Source organism: Oncorhynchus kisutch, linkage group LG15 (genome assembly GCF_002021735.2).
Source record: "Oncorhynchus kisutch isolate 150728-3 linkage group LG15, Okis_V2, whole genome shotgun sequence".
NCBI classification, from domain to species: Eukaryota; Metazoa; Chordata; class Actinopteri; order Salmoniformes; family Salmonidae; genus Oncorhynchus; species Oncorhynchus kisutch.
Genome location: NC_034188.2, coordinates 47,617,990 through 47,642,955, shown reverse-complemented (window position 1 = coordinate 47,642,955; position 24,966 = coordinate 47,617,990). Strand labels below are relative to the sequence as shown.

The 24,966-nt window shown below is 42.7% G+C and overlaps 1 protein-coding gene across 3 annotated transcripts in view; it reads left to right on the top strand.

Moving 5' to 3' along the window:
- Window positions 1-18,980, top strand: part of LOC109905357 (AP-2 complex subunit mu-B) — a 42,573-nt gene extending 23,593 nt beyond the window's left edge. The window contains exons 8-14 of one of the 3 annotated variants that reach the window (XR_004203070.1): window positions 6,597-6,744; window positions 12,113-12,127; window positions 12,891-13,022; window positions 13,134-13,355; window positions 13,511-13,608; window positions 15,967-16,078; window positions 16,457-18,980. Coding sequence is in view for 2 of the 3 variants with exons in the window: in XM_020502670.2 (XP_020358259.1) it covers window positions 6,597-6,744; window positions 12,113-12,127; window positions 12,891-13,022; window positions 13,134-13,269; window positions 13,511-13,608; window positions 15,967-16,078; window positions 16,457-16,591 (776 nt within the window). In the remaining variant the exon portion in view is untranslated. The remainder of the gene's footprint in view (window positions 1-6,596; window positions 6,745-12,112; window positions 12,128-12,890; window positions 13,023-13,133; window positions 13,356-13,510; window positions 13,609-15,966; window positions 16,079-16,456) is intronic. The other 2 variants (XM_020502670.2, XM_020502671.2) reach the window with 2 other exon arrangements.
- Window positions 18,981-24,966: the final 5,986 nt, after the last annotated feature.

The following is a 24,966-nucleotide window of genomic DNA, read 5'->3' as shown; positions in this document are numbered from 1 at the left end:
TTATTGGACATGTTTAAAATGCATATAGAGGTGACTCATTCATGTGAGGACAACACTAATTACATAAAAAAATTATAAGAGAATTTTAAAAACAATGAAGTCTATTGACTTATTTCCATTATGGTCCTCGTTATCATGTGGGCAACAAGAATGGACAGTGTGGGCAAGACTGGCCGTGCATTGGGCACTTCAAAGGCACTTCAAATTCAATACAATTGGAAAATACATACAATACAGGGATCTCTAAAACTATTGGGACAGTGACACACTTTTTGTTGTTTTGGCTCTGTACTCCAGCGCTTTGGATATGAAATGGTACAATGACAGACTGGTTGAATTGCTGACTGTCAGCTTTAATTGCTTTAATTTTAATCCATATCAGGTAAACCGTTTAAATTCTAGATTATTTTTTTTACATAGTCCACCCACATTAAAGGGACCGAAAGTATTGGGACAAATTCACTTATGTGTATTAAAGAGGTCAAAAGTTTCAAGCTTGTGACTACAAATTTGTTTAACGCATTTTCTGTTTGTTTTGGCTGTTTCAGATTATTTTGTGCCCAATAGAATTAAATGGTACATTTATTGCAAATAAGAATAGAATACTTTTCTAAACACTTCTACATTAATGTGGATGCTACCATGATTACGGATAGTCCTGAATGAATCGTGAATAAGGATGAGTGAGAAAGTATCATACAGACATGATAACCTCTCACCATTAGACTAGCATGGTAGGCTAGCATTTTTTTTTGGGGGGGGGGGGGGATGATAATTGTGCATCTAACTTTCTCACTCATCATTATTCACTATCTGTAATCATGGTAGCATCCGCATTAATGTAGAAGTGTTTAGAAAAGTATTCTATTCTTATTTACAATAAAAGTGACTCTGAAATGACAAAATACATTATTTAACTTTAATTTACATTGAGCATAAAATAATCAGAAACGCAACCAAAACAAACAGCAAATGCATCTAACAAGTTGTAGAGTCACTAGCTTGATGTAATTATTGAATATTAGGATTATGGGACCAAATACTAAACTTTTGCTTGCTTTAATACACATATAAGTGAATTTCTGTTCCCTCAAATGGGGAATATGTACAAAAAGGGCTGTAATTTCTAAACGGTTCACCCAATATGGATGAAAATGACTGACTGCACCTTAACCTTATAGTCATTGTATCGTTTCAAATTCAAAGTGCTGAAGTACAGAGCCAAAATAACAAAACATTTGTCTCTGTCCCAATACTTTTGGAGTTCACTGTATATACACACTATACAGTCACCTAGACTAGACAAGGTCAGGGATCCAATGATCTATCAAGTTTTTGTAAGTGCAGTCGCCAATCCATGAAGGGCTATGATGAAACTGGCTGTCATGAGGACCGCCACAGAGGATAAGTTCATTAGAGTTACCATCCTCAGAAATTACAGGCCAAACAAATGCTTCACAGAGTTCAAGTAACACACATCTCAACATCAACTGTTCAGAGGAGACTGCCTGAATCAGGCCTTTATGGTTGAATTGCTGCAAAGAAACCACTACTAAAGGATACCAATAAGAAGAAGAGACTTGCTTGGGCCAAGAAACACGAGCAATGGATATTAGACCGGTGGACATCTGTCCTTTGGTCTGATGAGTCCAAATTTTAGATTTTTGGTTCCAACCGCCGTGTCTTTGTGAGACGTAGAGTAGGTCAACGGATGATCTCCACGTGTGGTTCCCACCGTGAAGCATGGAGGAGGAGGTGTCAGTGATTTATTTAGAATTCAAGACACACTTAACCAGCATGGCAACCACAGCATTCTGCAACGATACGCCATCCCATCTGGTTTGCGCTCAGTGGGACTATCATTTGTTTTTCGACAGGACAATGACCCAACATACCTCCAGGCTGTGTAAGGGCTATTTGACCAAGAAGGAGAGTGATGGAGTGCTGCATCAGATGACCTGACCTCCACAATCACCCGACCTCAACCCAATTCAGATGGTTTGGGATGAGTTGGACCGCAGAGTGAAGGAAAAGCAGCCAACAACTGCTCAGCATATGTAGGAACTCCTTCAAGACTGTTGGAAAATCATTCCCCATGAAGCTGGTTGAGAGAATGCCAAGAGTGTGCAAGCTGTCATCAAGGCAAAGGGTGGCTACTTTGAGGAATCTAAAATCTATTTTGATTTAACACTATTTTGTTTAGCTCTTTTATTGGTTACTCCCTGATTCCATATGTTTTATTTTATAGATTTGATGTCTTCACTATTATTGTACAAAGTATAAAATAGTAAAAATAAAGAAAAACCCTTGAATTAGGTGTGTCCAAACTTTTAACTGGTGCTGTATATAATTTTTGCATTGTAACTTCAGAAAATGTCCATAATATATCTGCAGTAATAATGTAATGATAGTGTTTCACAGTATTACTTATCCGACAGAGCGATTTCCACTAGGTAACAAGGCCAGAAAGTCAGATCAGCTTTCCATATCAAGAAGCTGATTGAGCAGCATGTTCATTACACAGGTGCACCTTGTGCTGGGGACAATAAAAGGCCACTCTAAAATATGCAGTTTTTTCAAACAACACAATGTCACAGATGTCTGGGAGGGAGCGTGCAATTGGTATGCTGACTACAGGAATGTCCACCAAAGCTGTTGCCAGAGAATTTAATGTTAATTTCTCTACCATAAGCCGCCTCCAAAGTAATTATTTAGAATTAGAATTATGTCCAAACGGCCTCACAACCGCAGACCCCGTTTAACCATGCCACCCCAGGACCTCCACATCCAGATTCTTCTCCTGCGGTATCGTATGAGACCAGCCACCCAGACAGCTGGTGAAACTGAGGAGTATTTCTGTCTTTAATCAAGCCATTTAATAAAGCCCACCCATGACTGCGCCCCTGCCCAGTCATGTGAAATAAATAGATTTGATTTAAATTGACCGATTTCCTTATATGAACTGTAACTCAGTAAAATCTTTGAAATTGTTGCATGTTGCGTTAATATTTTTATAATGGACATATAAGCACTACTATATGTTAAATATGTTGGGTATTGAAAAATAAACAACAGGGCTAAACCAAACTAGGGATAACAGCAGTAATCATCAAAAACATAGGCAAAGAAGTCTAACAGCTGGTTTGGACAACAGTTAGTGAGCTAGTAAGCTCCCTCCATGTGGAAACAACAAGTACAAATTGGGGGGTTGTCACTGGACCAACAAAGGGACCTTCAATGTTTGTCAAGTGCTGTAGGAAGTTGTGCTCTAGGAACATCCATGGGTTTACTTTCAGCTTGATTTAACCATGTCTGATTGTAGCCCTTTGCTCTGAATCTTTCTTGGAGTTCGCCCTTTCTTCTGTTGAATGTGCTTTAACTCATGGATGTTCCTAGAGTACAACTACTGAGAAAGCCCACAAGCCATAGAGCCAGACCGTCTATCCAACTGGTCACTACCAACACCCCACAAAGTCCAGAACTACTAGACATCATTAAAAAGCAGTTGGCATATTCTACGCTCAGACTCGGCCCTAGGTAATACATTTCAGCATCCTCCTGCGGCTGCCTACCGTAGAGCTAAAAACATTAAAGACAGTGTTGTCCGATCCGACATCAGCCAAGGCGCAAACAAGACCAGCCTCCTGCATATTCCCCCCCGGCAACTACAAGTGTGCCAGTACACAAAACATATGAAAAGTTTCTCACACCCCAGATCGGGTCGAGACATAAAAATCAAAAGTACCATCAATTGTAATTCTCACGTTGGGATCTATGGGATTCGCTGCCCGTGCAGTTTATTTTACGTAGGAGAAACTTCAAGGGAGTTACACACACCGGCTCTGACGCTCATCGAATATGGCAGGGCTTGCAAACCATTACAGACCAGAAAGGGAAGCACAGCCGAGAGCTGCCCAGTGACACGAGCCTACCAGACGAGCTAAACTACTTCTATTCTCGCTTCGAGGCAAATTACACTGAAACATGCATGAGAGCACCAGCTGTGTGACGACTGTGTGATCACACTCTCCGCAGCCAATGTGAGTATGACCTTTAGACAGTCAACATTCACAAGGCCGCAGTGCCAGACGGATTACCAGGACCTGTACTGCAAGCATGCGCTGACCAACTGGCAAGTGTCTTCACTGACATTTTCAACCTCTCCCTGTCCGAGTCTGTAATACCAACATGTGTTAAGCAGACCGCTATAGTGCCTGTGCCAAAGAACACTAAGGTAACCTGTCTAAATGACTACCGACCCGTAGCACTTACGTCTGTAGCCATGAAGTGCTTTGAAAGGCTGGTCATGGCTCACATCAACACTATCATCCCAGAAACCCTAGACCCACTCCATTTTGCCTACAGCCCCAAGAGATCCACAGATGAGCAGTCTCTATTGCGCTCCACACTGCCCTTTCCCACCTGGACAAAAGGAACCTATGTGAGAATGCTATTCATTGACTATAGCTCAGCGTTCAACACCATAGTGCCCTCAAAGCTCATCAATAAGCTAAGGACCCTGGGACTAAACACCTCCCTCTGCAACTGGATCCTGGACTTCCTGACAGGCCGCCCCCAGGTGGTAAGGGTATGTAACAACACATCCGCCACGCTGATCCTCAACACAGGGGCCCCTCAGGGGTGCATGCTCAGCCCCCTGCTGTACTCCCTGTTCACTCATGACTGCATGGCCAGGCACGACTCCAACACCATCATTCAATTTGATGATGACACAACAGTGGTAGGCCTGATCACCGACAACAACAAGACAGCTTATAGGGAGGAGGTCAGAGACCTGTCCGGGTGGTGCCAGAATAACAACGTCTCCTACAACGTGATCAAGACAGGAGATGATTGTGGACTACAGGAAAAAGAGGACCAAGCACACCCCCATTCTCATTGACGGGGCTGCAGTGGAGCAGGTTGAGAGCTTCAAGTTCCCTGGTGTCCACATCACCAACAAACTATCATGGTCCAAGCACACCAAGACAGTCATGTAGCAGGCACGACAAAACCTATTCCCCCTCAGGAGACTGAACATATTTGGCATGGGTCCTCAGATCCTCATAAGGTTCAACAGCTGCACCATCGAGAGCATCCTGACTGGTTGCATCACTGTCTGGTATAGCAACTGCTCTGCCCCTGACCACAAGGCACTACAGAGGGTAGTGCGAACGGCCCACTACATCACTGGGGCCAAGCTTCCTGCCATTCAGGACCTCTATACCAGACGGTGTCAGAGGAAGGCCCTAAACATTGTCAAAGACTCCAGCCACCCTAGTCATAGACTGTTCTCTCTGCTACCGCACGTCAAACAGAGAGAACAAGTCTAGGTCCAAGAGGCTTCTAAGCCATAAGACTCCTGAACATCTAATCAAATGGCTACCCAGACTATTTGCATTGCCCCCCCTCCCCTCTCCACACCTTTGCCACTCTCTGTTATCATCACTTTAATATCTACCTACATGTACATACTACCTCAACTAACCGGTGCCCCCGCACATTGACTCTGTACCGGCACCCCCCTGTATATATTGTTATTTTTTACTGCTGCTCTTTAATTACTTGTTACTTTTATCTCTTGTATTTGGCGCATGTGACTGAATAAAATTTGATTTGATTTGATACTAGAATGTGTGAGCACCGAAGTGCCATTTGACGTGCTGACCCCAACAGCCCAGTGGCCTTCCATTTCAAAGAGAGGGGACAGTAAAAACAAACGGGGTTGCGAAGACAAAAGGTCCAGAGAGATATACTGGATCCATTCCTTAGATACTTTAATCCCCAGAGTTCTTAATCTAGAGAAGGACTAAAGCTTTTGTGAAGGGCCCCATCCTTTTGTTGGTCCAGTGACACCCACAACAATCCAGCGTAGCATCTTTTTTAAGTTTACAAAAAATAAAAATGGTTCTGCAATGTTACAATCCAATAACAAGGTGTGGAAACCACTTTTTTTTCTCCAATTACAACTTCTGATCTTGTTCATTCTTTTGTTTGTAAATTAAATTTTAACACCCTTTTCCCCCCAATTTCGTGATTACGATCTTGTCTCATCGCTGCAACTCCCCAACGGTCTCGGGAGAGGCAAAGGTTGAGTCATTTCGTCCTCCGAAAACATTACCTGCCAAGCCGCCCTTAACACCCGCTCAATTAACACGGAAGCCAGCTGCACCAATGTGTCAGTGGGAAACACCGTTCAACTGATGACCGAACCCCAGGCTGTAGTGGCGGCCCAACCCTGCGATTCCGTGCCTTAGACCACTGCGCCACTCGGGAGGTCAATTGCAACTTATTTTCGAAGAAATGGGGAATTATTTCAGAAAGTGTAAGGGTGACAATATATTTGGCCGCAACTGTATGCATGACTATGTATGCATATTTAGCAGTGTGGTGTAGTGCCGATGTGGCCACTAGAGGCCGCCACCCGCCTGTTTTAATGTTTGAGAAAGCTTCTCTTCTACTATAAATTATTCTATAACTCTACATAAGTGTATCACTACCTCATAAAACACTCCTTGACAGCTCTCCTGAACCAGTTACCTGCCTTCCGTGTTGCTCCGTGGTAACCTCGCCCTCTCTCCCTCTTCTCCAATCAGGCCAGGTGCTGAGCGCCCACGTCTCGGGCCGCGTGGTGATGAAGAGCTACCTGAGCGGCATGCCGGAGTGCAAATTTGGAATGAACGACAAGATCGTCATCGACAAACAGGGCAAAGGGGGCGCCACTGAGGAGGCGGCGGGCAAGAGGTGAGGGGGCAACGGGTGTGTCCAGCTTTGGCCGTTTAGGGTCGTACCACCTCCCTGGATGGGAGAGAAGATGCTGCTGGAAGTGGTGTTGTATGGCCAGTAGGACACACTCTTTCCTCTGGTCTAAAAATATACACTGCTCAAAAAAATAAAGGGAACACTAAAATAACACATCCTAGATCTGAATGAATGAAATATTCTTATTAAATACTTAGTTGAATGTGCTGACAACAAAATCACACAAAAATGATCAGGGGAAATCAAATTTATCAACCCATGGAGGTCTGGATTTGGAGTCACACTCAAAATTAAAGTGGAAAACCACACTACAGGCTGATCCAACGTTGATGTAATGTCCTTAAAACAAGTCAATATGAGGCTCAGTAGTGTGTGTGGCCTCCACGTGCCTGTATGACCTCCCTACAACGCCTGGGCATGCTCCTGATGATGTGGCGGATGGTCTCCTGAGGGATCTCCTCACAGACCTGGACTAAAGCATCCGCCAACTCCTGGACAGTCTGTGATGCAACGTGGCATTGGTGGATGGAGCGAGACATGATGTCCCAGATGTGCTCAATTGGATTCAGGTCTGGGGAATGGGCGGGCCAGTCCATAGCATCAATGCCTTCCACTTGCAGGAACTGCTGACACACTCCAGCCACATGCGGTCTAGCATTGTCTTGCATTAGGAGGAACCCAGGGCCAACCGCACCAGCATATGGTCTCACAAGGTGTCTGAGGATCTCATCTCGGTACCTAATGGCAGTCAGGCTACCTCTGGCGAGCACATGGAGGGCTGTGCGGCCCCCCAAAGAAATGCCACACCACACCATGACTGACCCACCGCCAAACCGGTCATGCTGGAGGATGTTGCAGGCAGCAGAACGTTCTCCATGGCGTCTCCAGACTCTGTCACGTCTGTCACATGTGCTCAGTGTGAACCTGCTTTCATCTGTGAAGAGCACAGGGTGCCAGTGGCGAATTTGCCAATCTGGGTGTTCTCTGGCAAATGCCAAACGTCCTGCACGGTGTTGGGCTGTAAGCACAACCCCAACCTGTGGACGTCGGGCCCTCATACCACCCTCATGGAGTCTGTTTCTGACCATTTGAGCAGACACATGCACATTTGTGGCCTGCTGGAGGTCATTTTGCAGGGCTCTGGCAGTGCTCCTCCTGCTCCTCCTTGCACAAATGCAGAGGTAGCGGTCCTGCTGCTGGGTTGTTGCCCTCTTAGACTTTTACCCAACTGAAGGCCATTAGACCAATATTAGGATATCCCTAGATGTGAAATATCTTCACTCCTAGAAGGGCCTCCAGGCTTCTGTCATAACGGTCAATTTTGAATGAGGGAAAAAAAGATTGGACATGCTGGGGTAATAATTACATAACCAATGTTCTAAAGTAATACTAGTCCCATGCGAATAGGCCTAGACTGTCCATGTAATTCCACTTATAGATGTCACTTTTTAAATTCACTTCAATCAGTGTAGATGAAGGGGAGGAGACAGGTTAAAGAAGGATTTTTAAGCCCTGAGACATGGGTTTTGTATGTGTGCCATTGAGGATACGATTTAAGTCACTTTGAACGGGGTATGGTAGTAGCTGCCAGGCGAACCGGTTTGTGTGTGTCAAGAACTGCAATGCTGCTGAATTTTTCATGCTCAACAGTTTCCTGTGTGTATCAAGAATGGTCCACCACCCAACGGACATCCAGCCAACTTGACAACTGTGGGAAGCATTGGAGTCAACACGGGCCAGCATCCCTGTGGAATGCTGTCGACACCTTGTAGAGTCCATGCCCCGACAAATTGAGGCTGTTCTGTGGGCAAAAGGGGGTGCAACTCAATATTAGGATGGTGTTCCTAGTAAAATAAAAAAAATTGTACACTGTATATTCACCCCTCAAAAAGACAGGCAAAAGTTAGTTGAATTTCCAATGTGTGACCACTATGCTTTCAACCATCTAAAAAGCGCAATCAAATACCAGTGGAAAAACACTTTGACATTTTGTTAAGTTGTCACCCTATTGTCTATCACTGCACTGTCAACCATTTAAAAGTACAGAAAGTTCCAATGGGAATACAATGTCAGATATTTTGTTTATTTATGCAACAGATTGTGTTATCACTGTTTCATCTAATAGCAGAACCAAGTGACCTGCATTGTAGTTGAGATTGCATTCAAAGTACATGGTGCAAGTGATCAATGCTGTTTGAGATTCTGTGCAGATTATTACAGCAATTGTGAAGATCTGCGACGACCTTTGCATATGCTATCTTGAACATGCACACTTTATACGGTTACATAAGACATTTATAGTCACTGTAACCTGAATGTGGCCATGGATGTGTTACTAATTTTAAGGTTGAATGTTACATTAGTTTGTAATAAAACTATTTACTGTATTACAAAAGTAATATTGAATTGTGTTTGGTTGACAACGCAACCAAATATCAATATTTAAAGGAGATGTATCCTCTGCTTGGATATCTGTGCCACTGACTTAATCTGACTTTAATTTGTCTACAGATAAAAAATGTATAGTCTGTTGATTTCACGACTCAATCTCAACTGCCAAATATTTGAATGTACTTTAAAAAAGTTTTAATTTAATCCTATTCTTTAAGTTTGATGTTTAGTTGATACGGAGACGTGAATCCAACAACCTGGAATTAAAGCCAGACTAAGTCAGTGGTACAGATGGAACTATCCAAGCAGAAGATACATCTTTAAATGTTGATATTTGGTTGCACTGACAACCAAACATAATTAGGGCTGTAGCAGTCATTAAATTTTGTCAGCTGGTGATTGTCAAGCAAATAACTGCTGGTCTCATGGTAATTGACCGTTAATTAACATAAACACATTTAGAATATCCTGGCTTCCACACATATCCTACCATCCACAGACCTTTGGAAAATCTACATTTTTACAAATCTAATAAATCCATGTAATATATCGTACACCTTCAAAAAATCTATTATTTATTTTAGACAGGTCTAAAGAAAGATGATATGAAGAAAATGTAGTATATTTCAGAAGAACAGAATAGCGTACTGTGAGTTGTCCTTATGTTAGTTTCCTGATCTGGCTACGCCATATGGCTGTGGGCTACACTAGTTCATTTAGCAGACAAGATTTGCTTAGAATTCTGTGGCATTATTTTATATTATTTTATAGTATGAGGAATACAATGGAACAAAACTGAATAAAATAGAAAGGATATTTTCTCCAAATGATTTGAGTGCGCACATGCAGCAGTTAATAAAGAAACAGGTCCTCCTATATGCTTAATTTAGAGTTATTTACGTAACTGCAGTTGTGATACAAACATTAGGCTATATGTTTTGATGTATAATACATTGTAAGGCTGCATGATACGACTCTAATGATGGTTTGAAAAGAAGTCACATGAAAGTCATGAGCTCTCCTTTGTTTTTTTGCACAGGCTGTACACTCTTCATCAGTCTCTTATTCACAATTTGACAAGCACTTCATAATGCCTTAAATTTCCCGGCTGGCATCCCTGTTGTGTGGCCATAATGCTCCCTAAAAAAATCCATACTTTTTGCGGCCAGTGACCGTTTGTGCCCTTGAGCTGAATATAATATTATAATTCCCTTCTCCCGGCTGGGTGCTCGAAGGACCTCCCACTCACATGGCTCTCTGTCACGTGATCGTGTCTTTCTCACAGGCTACAAGTGAAGACAAACACATCTGGGACAAAGATATAAGAAGAACAGCCCACATTTACTTTTCATCAGCCAACAAGATGAGTAGGCCTAACGAACAGCAAAATCACTGACCTATGTCAATATACTATCCCCCATAGTGCAAAAGATTACCTTTTCTATTCTGTGCGAGAACTGAAAATTCCGAACATGGTCTTGGACAGTTGTGGGAGGCGAAAGATTCCAAATTAAAACAGCCAGTAGCATCCCCCAATCAATTTTACACAATGAGGCTGGGGCAACAGATCAGAACGTTTAGCTTAAAAATGTTGATAAACTATTAGGCCATTTCTTCACATAGGCTCAGCAATGCGCACACAGCAGTATATTATAAGCGCAAATGTTACAGCGGTGTATATATATCCCAATGCCCCAGGTCAGTGATTGAGGACATTGCCCTGTGTAGGGTGCTGTCTTTTGCATGGGACGTTAAACGGGTGTTCTGACTCTCTATGGTCGCTAAATATCCCATGGCACTTATCATAGGGGTGTTAACTCCAGTGGCATGGCTAAATTCCCAATCTGGCTCTCATACCATCATTGCCACCTAATCATCCCCAGTTTCCAATTGGCTCATTAATCCCCCCTCCTCTTCCCTGTAACTATTCCCCAGGTCATTGCTGTAAGTGATGTGTTCTCAGTCAATTATTTTTGCAGATGTCACTGTCCGAGAGTATCAAACAAGATATCACAACAAAAACAGTGGCCCAAAAATATAGATATAGAAGTAGATTAGAATATAGATTAGAATCATCTGTGGAATAGATATAGAAAGGCACTTGATCTGATTCAATTAAGCTGTGCACAGCTCTTGTATTTCCAAGGGGGCAGAGGTGCTTAATGAGGTTTCACAGCTACGGTCCATAGAACTCTCACCCCAGTAAGCTGTTGAATTCACCAATAGGAAATATTCTAAACTCTAGAGCAAGCTGACTGAAGGCCCTTTGCTGGTGCCTGCAGCTATACCGTGGATTAAGCTAGCCTGAGTGCCAGTCTGTTTGTGCCGTCATGCCAACTCTGGCAATCATTGTCATGCCAAACAATGTTTGGCTTGCCAATGACATCAATGGAGTTGGCAAAAACAACAGATCTGGGACCAGGCTAGAATTAAGCTCCTGTACTGTACATTTTTGTTTTAAAATATTTTTGTTTATGCTCATTGAATGTTTTGTAAAGCCTTGAACATCTTGATTTTTTTTAAGTACCCATAATGATCAAAGCAAAATGGGTCACTGACACGGTCAAGTACTGGATTACTGCTGAAAAGACTGAGATAAAACTGTAAAATGGAAAACCTTAAATCATTATCTAAAGTGTTTTCACATGCCGTTCTTCTTGTCCAAAACACTGATTGGGAGGTGAACACATTGGCTGTGTTCCACATGGCACCCTATTCCCTATGAAGTGCACTACTTTTGACCAGATCACTCCGTTTTCCGCAGCCATCGTAACCAAGTCATCATGCTGCAACTACATCACATGGCTTGTTACTTTGTTCATCATTTTCCACCACCCTCTTTTTTATGACCTTTTTCTTTCCTGGCATTATGTTTATAGTGCTAAGATGTCAAGCTGTGTTTTTTCCCCCTTCTTGATTCGTGCTGTGATTTTCTCCCTCTCTCTGTGCTGGACCTCAGTGATTTGGGAGGCAGGTAGCGTACATCATTCACTCTCCATCCTCAGTCTGTCTCTGTGTGTGTCTGTCTTGTCTGTCCATCGTTTTGTCTACACAGGGTTGCGTTCAGTACCAGAGCAATGTTATGTGTCTGATTTTCTGACTGGTAGATCTGGACATGTAGTGTTCATAATCAATCAATCTAATGTTGCATCCTTCTGAACACAACATGACATACAAGTCAGACCGACCAGGCAATTAGTGTTGTGGTGTCTGGCTGGTATACCTCTACTGCTTTGTCTATCCGTTGTGTGTGTGTGTGGATTTCAGTATGTTGGAGCTCAGAGTGCATCAGCTCTTCATTGAAATTCATACTCTTCGTAAATGTATGTTAATTGTTAATCTCACTGTCATCTAATGTCTGTGTATTATGATAAGGATCGGTTTCCCCTCCTTCAGTGTGTGTGTCTATGTGTGGCTCTCTTGTCCCCTCTAAACACCTGTCTCCCTCTCTCCCCTTTATCCCCCCCCCCCCCCCCTCTCTCTCTCTCTATTTCTCCTTTATCTCACTCTCTCTTCTCTCCCTTCCTCTCTTCTTTATCTCCCTCTCTTGCTCCCTCGCTCTCTCCCTCCTTTATCTCCCTCCCTCCCTCTCCTTTATCTCCCTCTCTCTATCCTTTATCTCCCTCTCTTGCTCCCTCGCTCTCTCCCTCCTTTATCTCCCTCCCTCCCTCTCCTTTATCTCCCTCCCTCTCTCCTTTATCGCCCTCTCTCGCTCCATCCCTTTCTCTCTCTCTTAGTGGCGGTGGTGGCGGTAAGCAATCCATAGCCATTGACGACTGTACATTCCACCAGTGTGTGCGTCTCAGCAAGTTTGACGCTGAGCGCAGCATCAGCTTCATTCCTCCGGACGGAGAATGTGAACTCATGAGGTAACGAGCTTGTGTGATACAGACACACAAACACATGCACACACACACATTCACACACAGGCTATGTCTTTATGTGTCTGTTTTGTGTGTGTGTTTGCCTCTTCTCCACAGGTACCGCACCACCAAGGACATCATCCTACCCTTCCGTGTCATCCCCCTTGTCAGGGAGGTGGGCCGCACCAAGCTTGAAGTCAAGGTGGTCATTAAGTCCAACTTCAAGCCCTCGCTTCTGGCTCAGAAGATTGAGGTATGGCTACAGAGGGATATAGGGGTACCAAGTGAGCATAGAGCTTTGGACACAGTACCTGACCAGGTCGTGGTCATCACGGTCAGGTAAAAGTCCTGAAATTACACACTTTTGTAGTAGTGCTCAACATAGCCATTTTGGAAGCACCCTTGGTCTTACCCATAAACTAATGAATGAGTGTTTGTAGATGGGGAATGGATCCACTGAGCTGAATGTCTTTTTCCATGTTCTTACTACCCAGGTGCGCATCCCCACCCCTCTCAACACCAGCGGGGTCCAGGTGATCTGCATGAAGGGCAAGGCCAAGTACAAGGCCAGCGAGAACGCCATCGTCTGGAAGTAAGTTTTCCTCACTGTCGTTCTCAGGTTATCCGTACCAGGGCCCTGTTTATTAGGGCTCACATTGGAAAACATTACGCAACCGGGGGAAAAACATGGAAAATAAGTGGTTCTTATTGGACAAGTCCAGGTAGTCCCTCCCTGTTTCAGTCCATTTTTACTGTTTTGTACCTGATGAACTCCACACGGGTTAGGCGCCAGTCTAAGAAGCGCTTCACAGTCGCCTATAAACTACGGACCAAAAAAAGTTGTTAATTGCGCCACTGGTTAATTGGGGACTTTATTCAGTTAAACAAGTCCTATATCGACATAACCTGTAAGGCCGCTCAGCAAGGAAGAAGCCACTGCTCCAAAACCGCCATAAAAAAAGCCAGACTACGGTTTGCAACTTTTTGGAGAAATGTCCTCTGGTCTGATGAAACAAAAATAGAACTGTTAGGCCATAATGACCATCGTTATGTTTGGAGGAGAAATGGGGAAGCTTGCAAGCTGAAGATCACGATCCCAACCGTGAAGCACGGGGGTGGCAGCATCATGTTGTGGGGGTGCTTTGCTGCGGGAGGGACTGGTGCACTTCACAAAATAGATGGCTTCATGAGGAAAGCTTGAGGATATATTGAAGCAACATCTCAAGACATCAGTCAGGAAGTTAAAGCATGGTCACAAATGGGTCTTCCAAATGGACAATGACCCCAAGCATACTTCTAATGTTGCGGCAAAATGGCTTAACCTCTCTGGGATATTCAGGACGGTAGCGTCCCACCCCGCCAACAGCCAGTGAAAGTGCAGGGCGCCAAATTCAAAACAACAAAAATCTCATAATTAAAATTCATCAAGCAAACAATTATTTCACACCATTTTAAAGATAAGATTCTTGTTAATCCAGCCACAGTGTCTGATTTCAAAAAGGCTTTACAGCGAAAGCACCACAAATGATTGTTAGGTCACCACCAAGTCACAGAAAAACACTGCCATTTTCTAGTCAAAGAGAGGAGTCACAAAAAGCAGAAATATAGATAAAATTGATCACTAACCTTTGATGATCTTCATCAGATGACACTCATAGGACTTCATGTTACACAATACATGTATGTTTTGTTCGATAAAGTGCATATTTATATCCAAAAATCTCATTTTACATTGGCGTGTTATGTTCAGTAGGTCCAAAACATGCAGTGATTTTGCAGAGAGCCACATCAATTTACAGAAATACTCATAATAAACATTGATAAAATATACAACTATTATACATGGAACTATAGATAAACTTCTCCTTAATGCAACTGCTGTGTCAGATTTTTTTAAAACTTTACGGAAAAAGCATACCATGCAATAATCTGAGTACGGCGCTCAGAGACCAAAACAGCCAAAGAGATATCCGCCATGTTGTGGAGTCAACATTAGTCAGAAATAGCATTATAAATATTAACTTACCTTTGATGATCTTCATCAGAACTCCCAGGAATCCCAGTTCCACAATAAATGTTTGATTTGTTCGATAAAGTTCATAATTTATGTCCAAATAACTCCTTGTTTTTTAAGAGAGAGAGAGAATGAGTAGGAATAGGAGGTGCATCTTGTGTTGATAGCAAGCCCTAAGCCTGATGGAGAGGTGTGTGTGTGAATCTGTGAGTGGATTATGAGAGAGCTGTTTGTTCAGGAAAATAAACAGAATTGAGCACTTTAGATGTTAATATCGTCCTAAAACTGAGCACATATTACTTTTATTGCTTTATATGAAATTAACGTGAAAAGAAAACATCTCAAAATGTATTGCAGATTTTCAGAAAAGCTGCAGCAAAACAAGCATTTTTGGCCACGGGAATCACAATTTTTCTTCACAAAATCCTGGAGGCACTGCATAATATGGACACCAAATAGGGCTATCTTCTGTTAACCACCCCTACCTTGTCACAACACAACTGATTGGCTCAAACGCGTTAAGAAGGAAAGAAATTCCACAAATAACTTTCAACAAGGCACAACTGTTAATTGAAATGCATTCCAGGTGACTACTTCATGAAGCTGGTTGAGAGAATGCCAAAAGTGTGCAAAGCTGTCTTCAAAGCAAAGAGTGGCTACTTTGAAGAATCTCAAATATAAAATATATTTTGATTGGTTTAACACTTTTTTGGTTACTAAATTATTCCATGTGTATTATTTCATCGTTTTGATGTCTTCACTATTATTCAACAATTTAGAAAATAGTACAAAATTAAACAAAACCCTTGAATGAGGGTTTGATATCCGGATATTCGATTAACCGTGCTCATCCCTAGCGTGTGTGCGCGTGTGCGCACGCGCCTGTGTTTGTGCTGTGGAATGGTCTTAACTGTGTGTGGCTATGCGTGTCTGCAGGATCAAGCGTATGGCAGGGATGAAGGAGTCTCAAATCAGTGCTGAGATCGAGCTGCTGCCCACCAACGACAAGAAGAAGTGGGCGCGCCCTCCCATCTCCATGAACTTTGAGGTGATTAGGTATTTTATTTCCTTTACACAGTCATCTCTACTGTAGCTGGGCTCCAGATCAGTTTGTGCTGTATTACCAACTTCAATGGTTGAATGACCCAGATGTGATAATGTTTCTGGCCTGTCAAATGGGCCACCCAGTGGCACAGCGGTCTCAGGCACTGCATCTTCATGCTAGAGGCGTCACTACAGACACCCTGGTTTGAATCCAGGCTGTATCACAACGAACTGTGTTTGGTCCCATAGGGTGGCGCACAATTGGCCAAGTGTAGCCGTCATTATAAATAAGATTTTGTGCTTAACTGACTTACCTAGTTAAATAAAAAACAATACTGAACTCTCTCCCAGGTGTAATTATGGTTCTGTTATGGTCTCCCAGGTGCCATTTGCTCCGTCCGGACTCAAGGTGCGCTACCTGAAGGTGTTCGAGCCCAAGCTGAACTACAGTGACCACGACGTCATCAAATGGGTGCGCTATATCGGCCGCAGCGGCATTTATGAGACACGCTGCTAACCGCCACCTCACAATCGGGTGGAAAGAGGGACGCAACAGGGAAGAGGCTGGACCAAGGGAGGGAGCGAAAGACGACAACATGGGATCGTTTCTTTCAGTCTTTTTTTCCCCCGGGCTGGCTGACAAACGGAAAAAAAATCTATATATTGAAAATTATTATATTACTAAAAGCATATATGTATAAATAATGCAAACATCCTGTGAAGTACAAAAAATACCATCTGCATCTAAAGGGTCTTTTCCCCTTTTTAATCTAAACAAAACATCCATTCCACCCCCATGATATGTTGTTTACTATTCCTGTACAACCCATCTATTCCCCCTGGCACTGAATTAGTGGACGACTGTACCCCTTGCCCATAACCACAGATCTAGAATCAGATCATGCACCATACCCTCAATCCTAATGTATTAGGAGGATAAAAAAAAAGTGTCTGACCATGTATCATTGGCTTAGGAGTAACTGCTACCCTCCCTCTCTCTTGATGCTGGCATAGGTGTGTGTGTATCGCTCTTCTGTTCTCCTGTAGCAACTAACGTCTCCTGTCCCACCTCTCTCTCCCCAGCCCTGCCCCTGTATCTATATCTAACCGGCGGAGTCACTCTTTAGCCCAGTGTGTAGTTTTCAGCCGTATGTGGTGTAGACGCATCCGTTAAGTGTCATGCCGTTGTCAGTACATTTTCTAAGTTTTGTTATTTTAACACCCGGCCTTCCCAGAGTATTGTATTCATGAATCGTCTTGTGTTTTTGTATTTAGTGCTTTGTCGTGCTTCTCTAAAGCTCTCTGGCCACCATTCCATCGAGCTGCCTCACGGTCTTATCCCACACCCTTAGTCCTCCTCTACTATTTCCAATAGCTGGTGGTGTCATTATTATGATTCCTCCTGACGCAGGTATCATTTTGCTGTAGTTCTGTCTTAAGTGCTGCAGAGATTCCTTCTGTGTGACCAAAATTGTCAGTTTTAGGAACAAAAAAAATGTAGCGATGACAATAGACGGGACACATCAGTCTATGAATATAAATATATATAAACACATCTCTATATTGTATGAATGGTAAAAATGTGCTATCGAGCAGAGCCAGTTGTTACGGTCTCAATGGTCTGCTGTTAGGGATGGTGTTTGTGTAGGAGACGCAGTTGAGCAGATCTGTGTGTGTGTGCGTGCGTGCATTGCTATTCTTCCCCAGGACCACGATCTGCTAAACATGTCTCGGGAGTCTGAAATTCTGGCTGCAAATTCCCAGTTCTGATCCCGACTGGAATTCTGACCCTCCCATATGCTTTACATTAGCATGGGTGTATTTATTGACCAGTTAAAGGGATAGTTCAACAAATTACAATGGCTTTGGTTTCCTTACCCTGTAAGCAGTCTATGGACAAGGTATGACAACAACATGCTTTGGTTTAGTTTCCCTGTCACTGTTATCACATGCAAATGTTTTATCATTTGTGGCACAAATCCCATTCATGTCATGGGACCGATATTAGCATTTGTCGCGCATCATGTTCAAATCAATTTGTGATCCATTTGGACATGATGCATGAAAAACGATAATATTGGTCCCATGACTTCAATGGGATTTGTGCCACAAATGTTAAAATGTTTGCATGTGGAAACGGTGCCAAGGAAGCTAAACCAAAGCATGGCTTGCTGTCATACCTTGTCCAAAGACTGATTTCCCCCACCCATATAAAAAAATATATTGTTTACAACTTAATTTTGAAATCAGTTTAATGAAGGGATTTGGATATGGAACAATGGTGTGTGTTACCAGAGAGAGAGAAATGGGTTGCGTCCCAAATAGTACATTACTTTTAAGGTGCCATTTGGGACAGAGACAGAGTGACTGAGTGTTCAACTCATCTCAGCCTACTGGACTTGGACTGCCTGCATTTCAAATGAACATTTTGAAATATTCCACCTTTCAGATAGCGTTCCTCTTCCTCTCATATTCCTTCTAGTTCAGTCATGGCTATTGTGGGTATTAAACAAAGGCTATCAGATTGTATGAGCATTTGCAGTTGCAACAAACACTCAGTGTGACACTGCATAAAGTTTCCATTCTCTTTTTCTCTGGCACTACGTTCTACCAATGAACACTAAAAGCGCTTCTGCTAACTCCTGAAAAACCCTATCTCTCTGGCTGGCTGTAATTGCACACTATTCCCAAAATCCTATGGGTCCTGGCCAAAAGTAGTGCACTATATAGGCAATAGGTTGCCAATTGAGACCTAGTCTCCCTCTCTGGTCAATGCCCACTATGTCATGGGATGGGGAGGGAGAGTCCTGGGGGCTTGACCCTCTGCTTCAATGTTTCCATGGGATCCATTTGGTAACTATGTGACTGTCAAGGTAATCCCAATAAAAAAGGTGTAACCAATGGAATTCTGTCTATCAACTTATTTCTGCAGCAGAAGTTCAGTTTCTGTCTTGCAGTTACAGTGCTTTCAGAAAGTATTTGCACACTTCGACCTTTTCCACTTTTTGTTGTGTTACAGCCTGAATTTAAAATGAGATATTTTGTCACTGGCCTACATACAATACCCAGTAATGTCAAAGTGTAACTCTTAAAAAAAAAAAATGTTTTCAAATGAATTTATCAAAAGCTGAAATATGCTGAGTCAAGTATTCAAACCCATTTGTTATGGCAAGCATAAATACATTTAGGAGTAAAAATGTGCTCAACAAGTCACAAGTTGCATGGACTCACTCTGTGTGCAATAATAGTGTTTAACGTAATTGTAATGACTACCTCATCTCTGTACCCCACACATACAATTATCTATAAGGTCCCTCAGTCGAGCAGTGAATTTCAAACACAGATTCAAGCACAAAGACCAGGGAGGTTTTCAGACAATGAATATCCCTTTGAGCATGGTGAAGTTATTAATTCAACTTTTGATGATGTATCATCAATACACCCAGTCACTACAAAGATACAGGTGTCTTTCCCAACTCAGTTGCTGGAGAGGAAGGAAACCGACCAGGGATTTCATCATGAGGCCAATAGTGACTTTAAAACAGTTGAAAGTTTAATGGCTGTGAGTAACACTGATAACTTGGCAAAGCCATTCATTAACTTTTTGTCCAGAATAGAAAGTGATATGTTTGAGGAATTTCCAATATAACACATCACTGAGTACCACTCTCCATATTTTCAAGCATAGTGGTGGCTGCATCATGTTATGGATATGCTTGTAATCATTTATTTTTGAACCTTTATTTAACTAGGCAAGTCAGTTAAGAACAAATTCCTATTTACAATGACAGCCTACACCGACCAAACCCAGATGTCACTGGGCCAATTGTGCGCCACCCTATGGGACTCCAGATCACAGGCAGTTGTGATATAGCCCAGGATCAAACCAGGGTCTGTATTGACACCTTTAGCACTGAGATGCAGTGCCTTAGACTGCTGCGCCACTCTGGAACCAAAATTCATTAAGGATTTGGGAGTTCTTCCGAATAAAAAAGAAACGGAACGGAATGAAGCTAAACACAGGCAAAATCCTAGAGGAAAACTTGGCTCATTCTGCTTTCCACCAGACACTGGGAGATAAATTCCCCTTTCAGCAGGACAATAACCTAAAACAGAAGACCAAATCTATACTGGAGTCCCTTACCAAGAAGACCATGAATGTTCCTGAGTGTGTCACGTTGTGTCATGTTGGCTGGTCCTCACTTCATACTCGCCGCCAAACCCACTGGCTCCAGGTCATCTACAAGTCTTTGCTAGGTAAAGCACCAATTTATCTCACTGGTCACCATAGCAGCACCTACCCGTATCACGCGCTCCAGCAGGTATATCTCACTGGTCACCCCCAAAGTCATTTCTTCCTTTGGCCGCCTTTCCTTCCAGTTCTCTGTTACCAATGACTGGAACGAACTGCAAAAATCACTGAAGTTGGAAACACTTATCTCCCTCACTAGTTTTATCCACCAGCTGTCAGAGCAGCTCACAGATCACTGCGCCTGTACATAGTTAATCTGTAAATAGCCATCCAACTACCTCATCCCCATACTGTATTTATATATCTTGCTCCTTTGCACCCCAGTATCTCTACTTGCACATTCATCTTCTGCACATCTACCATTCCAGTGTTTAATTGCTATATTGTAATTACTTATTTATTGCCTTACCTCCCTTATCCTACCTCATTATATAGACTTTTTCTACTGTATTATTGACTGTATGTTTGCTTATTCCATGTGTAACTCTGGATTGTTGTTTGTGTCGAACTGCTTTGCTTTATCTTGGCCAGGTCGCAGTTGTAAATGAGAACTTGTTCTCAACTAGCCTACCTGGTTAAATAAAGGTGAAATAAAAAATGTGAGTATTGTGTATAGATTGTTGACAAAAAGATTACAAATCCATTTTAATCCCACTTTGTAACAACAAAATGTGGAAAAAGTCAGGGTAGCCTAGTGGTTAGAGCGTTGGACTAGTAATGTGGAAAAAATCAGGGTAGCCTAGTGGTTAGAGCGTTGGTTGTAAGTTCAAACCCCCGAGCTGACAAGGTACAAATCTGTCGTTCTGCCCCTGAACAGGCAGTTAACCCACTGTTCCTAGGCCGTCATTGAAAATAAGAATTTGTTCTTAACTAACTTGACTAGTTAAATAAAGGTAAAAAAATAAATAATACCTTCTGAAGGCGCTGTATATTATTAATGTTTACACTAATAACTATATACAGTGCATTCGGAAAGTATTCAGATCCCTTGACTTTTTCAAAACGTTGTTACGTTACAGCCTTATTCTAAAATGGATGAAATAATTTCCCCCCTCTCATCAATCTTGACACAATACCCCATAATGACAAAGAATAACTCGTTTTTAGACATTTTTGCAAATATATTGAAATAAAAAAACTGAAATATCAAAATTACATAAGTATTCAGACCCTTTACTCAGTACTTTGTTGAAGGACCTTTGGCAGCGATTACAGCCTTGAGGCTTCTTGGGTATGACGCTACAAGCTTGGCACACCTGTATTTGGGGAGTTTCTCCCATTCTTCTCTGCAGATCCTCTCAAGCTCTGTCAGGTTGGATGGGGAGCGTCACTGCACGGCTATTTTCAGGTCTCTCCAGAGATGTTTGATCGGGCTCTGGCTGGGCCACTCAAGGACATTCAGAGACTTGTCCCAAAACCACTCCTGTGTTGTCTTGGCTGTGTACTTAGGGTCGTTGTCCTGTTGGAAGGTAAACCTTCGGCCCAGTCTGAGATCCTGAGCACTCTGGAGGACGTTTTCATCAAGGATCACTCTGTACTTTGCTCCGTTCATCTTTCCCTTGATCTGGACTAGTCTCCCAGTCCCTGCCGCTGAAAAACATCCCACAGCATGATGCTGCCACCGCCATGCTTTACCGTAAGGGTGGTGGCAGGTTTCCTCCAGGTGTGAAGCTTGGCATTCAGGGTAATCTTGGTTTCATCAGAACAGATAATCTTGTTTCTCATGGTCTGAGAGTCCTTTAGGTACCTTTTGGCAAACTCCAAGTGGGCAGTCATGTGCCTTTTACTGAGGAGTAGCTTCCATCTGGCCACTCTATCATAAAGGCCTGATTGGTGGAGTGCTGCAGAGATGGTTGTCCTTCTGAAACATTCTCCCATCTCCACAGAGGAACTCTGGAGCTCTGTCAGAGTGGCCATCAGGTTCTTGGTCACCTCCCTGACCAAGGCCCTTCTCCCCCAATTACTCAGTTTGGCCAGGTGGCAAGCTCCAGGAAGAGTCTTGGTGGTTCCAAACTTCTTCCATTTAAGAATGATGGAGACCAACTGTGTTCTTGGGGACCTTAAATGTTGCAGAAATATTTTGGTACCCTTCCAGAGATCTGTGCCTCGACACAATCCTGTCTCAGAGATCTACGGACAATTCCTACGACTTGGTTTTCGCTCTGACATGCACTGTCAACTGTGGGACCTTATATAGACAGGTGTGCCTTTCCAAATCATGTCCAATCAATTGAATTTTCCACATGTGGACTCCAATCAAGTTGTAGAAACATCTCAAGGATGATTAATGGAAACAGGATGAACTTGAGTTGAAATTAGAGTCTCATTGCAAAGGGTCCGAATACTTATGTAAAGGTATTTCTGTTTTTATAAATTTGCAAAAATTTGACAAAATCTGTTTTGCTTTGTCATTATGGGGTATTGTGTGTAGATTGTGTGTAGATTTTATTTAACCCATTTTAGAATAGGGCTGTAACGTAACAAAATGTTGAAAAAAATGAAGGGGTCTGAATACTTTCTGAATGCACTGTATAATAAGCCATCAAATGTGTGTGAATTGTAAAGCTTATATCGGATTTATAAATGGGGGGGGGGGGGGGGGGGTGACTCATTAGTACCCACTACTTATAAGTAGATAATTCATGCGCATTCATGAAAGTCAATGTGTTGGCAATTAGATTTTTCTGTCAAATTTAAAAGAAACATTTTCAATGTTTAAGTGTGATTGAGCGTTGTGTAGGCTAACTCTAATGGTGGGTTACTGACTTTGAAGTTAAAGAAGTAAAACAATGTGGGGATAAACTTGAAATAGGTTTTAAAGTGTCCGTAGGGAAAAATTTGCTGAAGGTGACTGTTTAGAAATGTTAGCTTGTGCAGTGTTGGTGTGGGTTGGACAGATGAATAAAGAGATGCGTAATTAAATTCTCATCTTTCAGGGCCCCATAAAAGATCTCCTTTCCAGCTTTTCTTTTCGACTCCCCCCATTTCCTCCTTCCTTCCCTATTTTCTCTCCACTCCTTCCCAGGGTGGGTGACATCGTCAGGTCAGCCCGCCCAGAGTTTCCCTAGTCACCTGGAGTGCAGCCAGACCCTGGGCATAGGGCCAAGTCCAGTGAGGGGCGGAAGTTATGAGACCGCCATTCAGGTGCCCTTTACTGAAAAATCTGTCTCTAGAAAGGATTTTTTTCTATATTTTTTGGGGTGAACCAAAGTGGACGTCTTAGGCTACTCTCCTTATGTTTAGGTTTATTTGAACATCTTGGTGACACAGACAGACACATACAGAAAATGTGATGTCATACAATATATACACACAAGTAAAAAATAAAAATGTATGCGCTTATTCTGTAGATGTGTGTTAGTGGTAGTTTTACAGCAATTTAAAAAGTGTGATGGTCACTGACGGTTCTCACAGTATCCATCATCTCCGGGCGATTTTGCGACAAGCTACTCGTCAAAAAGTGATTAATTTATCCGAATTTATCAGTGGAAGGATGGGACAACAAAAGCATTGTCGTTGGGCCTGATCTATAAATATCATGCAACATAACCCACAAATTCTTGCTATATGTTCTTAAGAGTCACAGGGGTCCTCTTCTATTGAAAACCACAGGCTGTCTCGGGGTCTTCCTAAGGTCAGCCCGAGTGATGGGGATAGGGGGAAACTGTGGACCACTTGGCCAGCCAGACCATGGGCAATGCCAAAAAGTTCAATTGACAAACATTTTACCTCATTCTGCACAATGTATTTTTTATGAGAGCACACTTCACATGCAGAATTGTATAACTTTTAGAGTTGCCAGCGTGGCCACTTTCTGGAGGTGAATGAAGGGATGTAGGCTAGAACAAACCCTTGATGCAGTGAGGCAAAGCCTAAAGCCTTTTCCTGAGCCACAGCATTGCAGACGGTGACACATTGCTGTAGCCTAACCAGGATGGGGCATACTGTGGGCTAGTCATGATAGACTACTAAACGCCCTCCTCTTCAATGGATCATCCATAATTAGCTGAGGAGCTATCACACCTAGATGGGGCTCAGAGAGAGTTGAGATAGGCTAGATGTAGGCCTGGATTTCAAACATTATTTTGAGTTAGTTTACTTTTTGACATCTCCTCTGTTAGTCTTTTGAGTTGCCACTTGCTAATTGCAGGGAAGTGGATAATGGAGCCTGTTTGAACAGATGGATTGGAAAATGGATCCATTCAAGCAAAGAAAAATGAGCGCATCTGGAAGGATGTTCTTTGCGGCAATATTGTCATGGTGCCCACCTTCCTTGCACAGACAGTTGGGACTGCACGCCACATGAGTCAACAGGTGAAGAAACAGTCTGTGCAATTTGGAATCCTTGGGACGTCCATACCCCTTTGGGACGTCCCTATGGTTAGGGTTAGAGTTTATGGACGTCCCAAGGATCCCCGATAGTACTGACCCTGGCTCTGTTGCTGTGTTTTTTGCGGGTTTGCAGACTTGCCGGTGTCGATGTCAAGTTTTGGTGGCTAAATAACACTTACTAATAAATGTGGAAAAAAAGTTTCCTTATAAAAATGTGTCTTTAGCCTATAAACTATGAATGACTTTCATAATTTGTATTCTAAACCATGGCGGATTGAGGCCTCAACCGATGAGAGATACTTTTACAT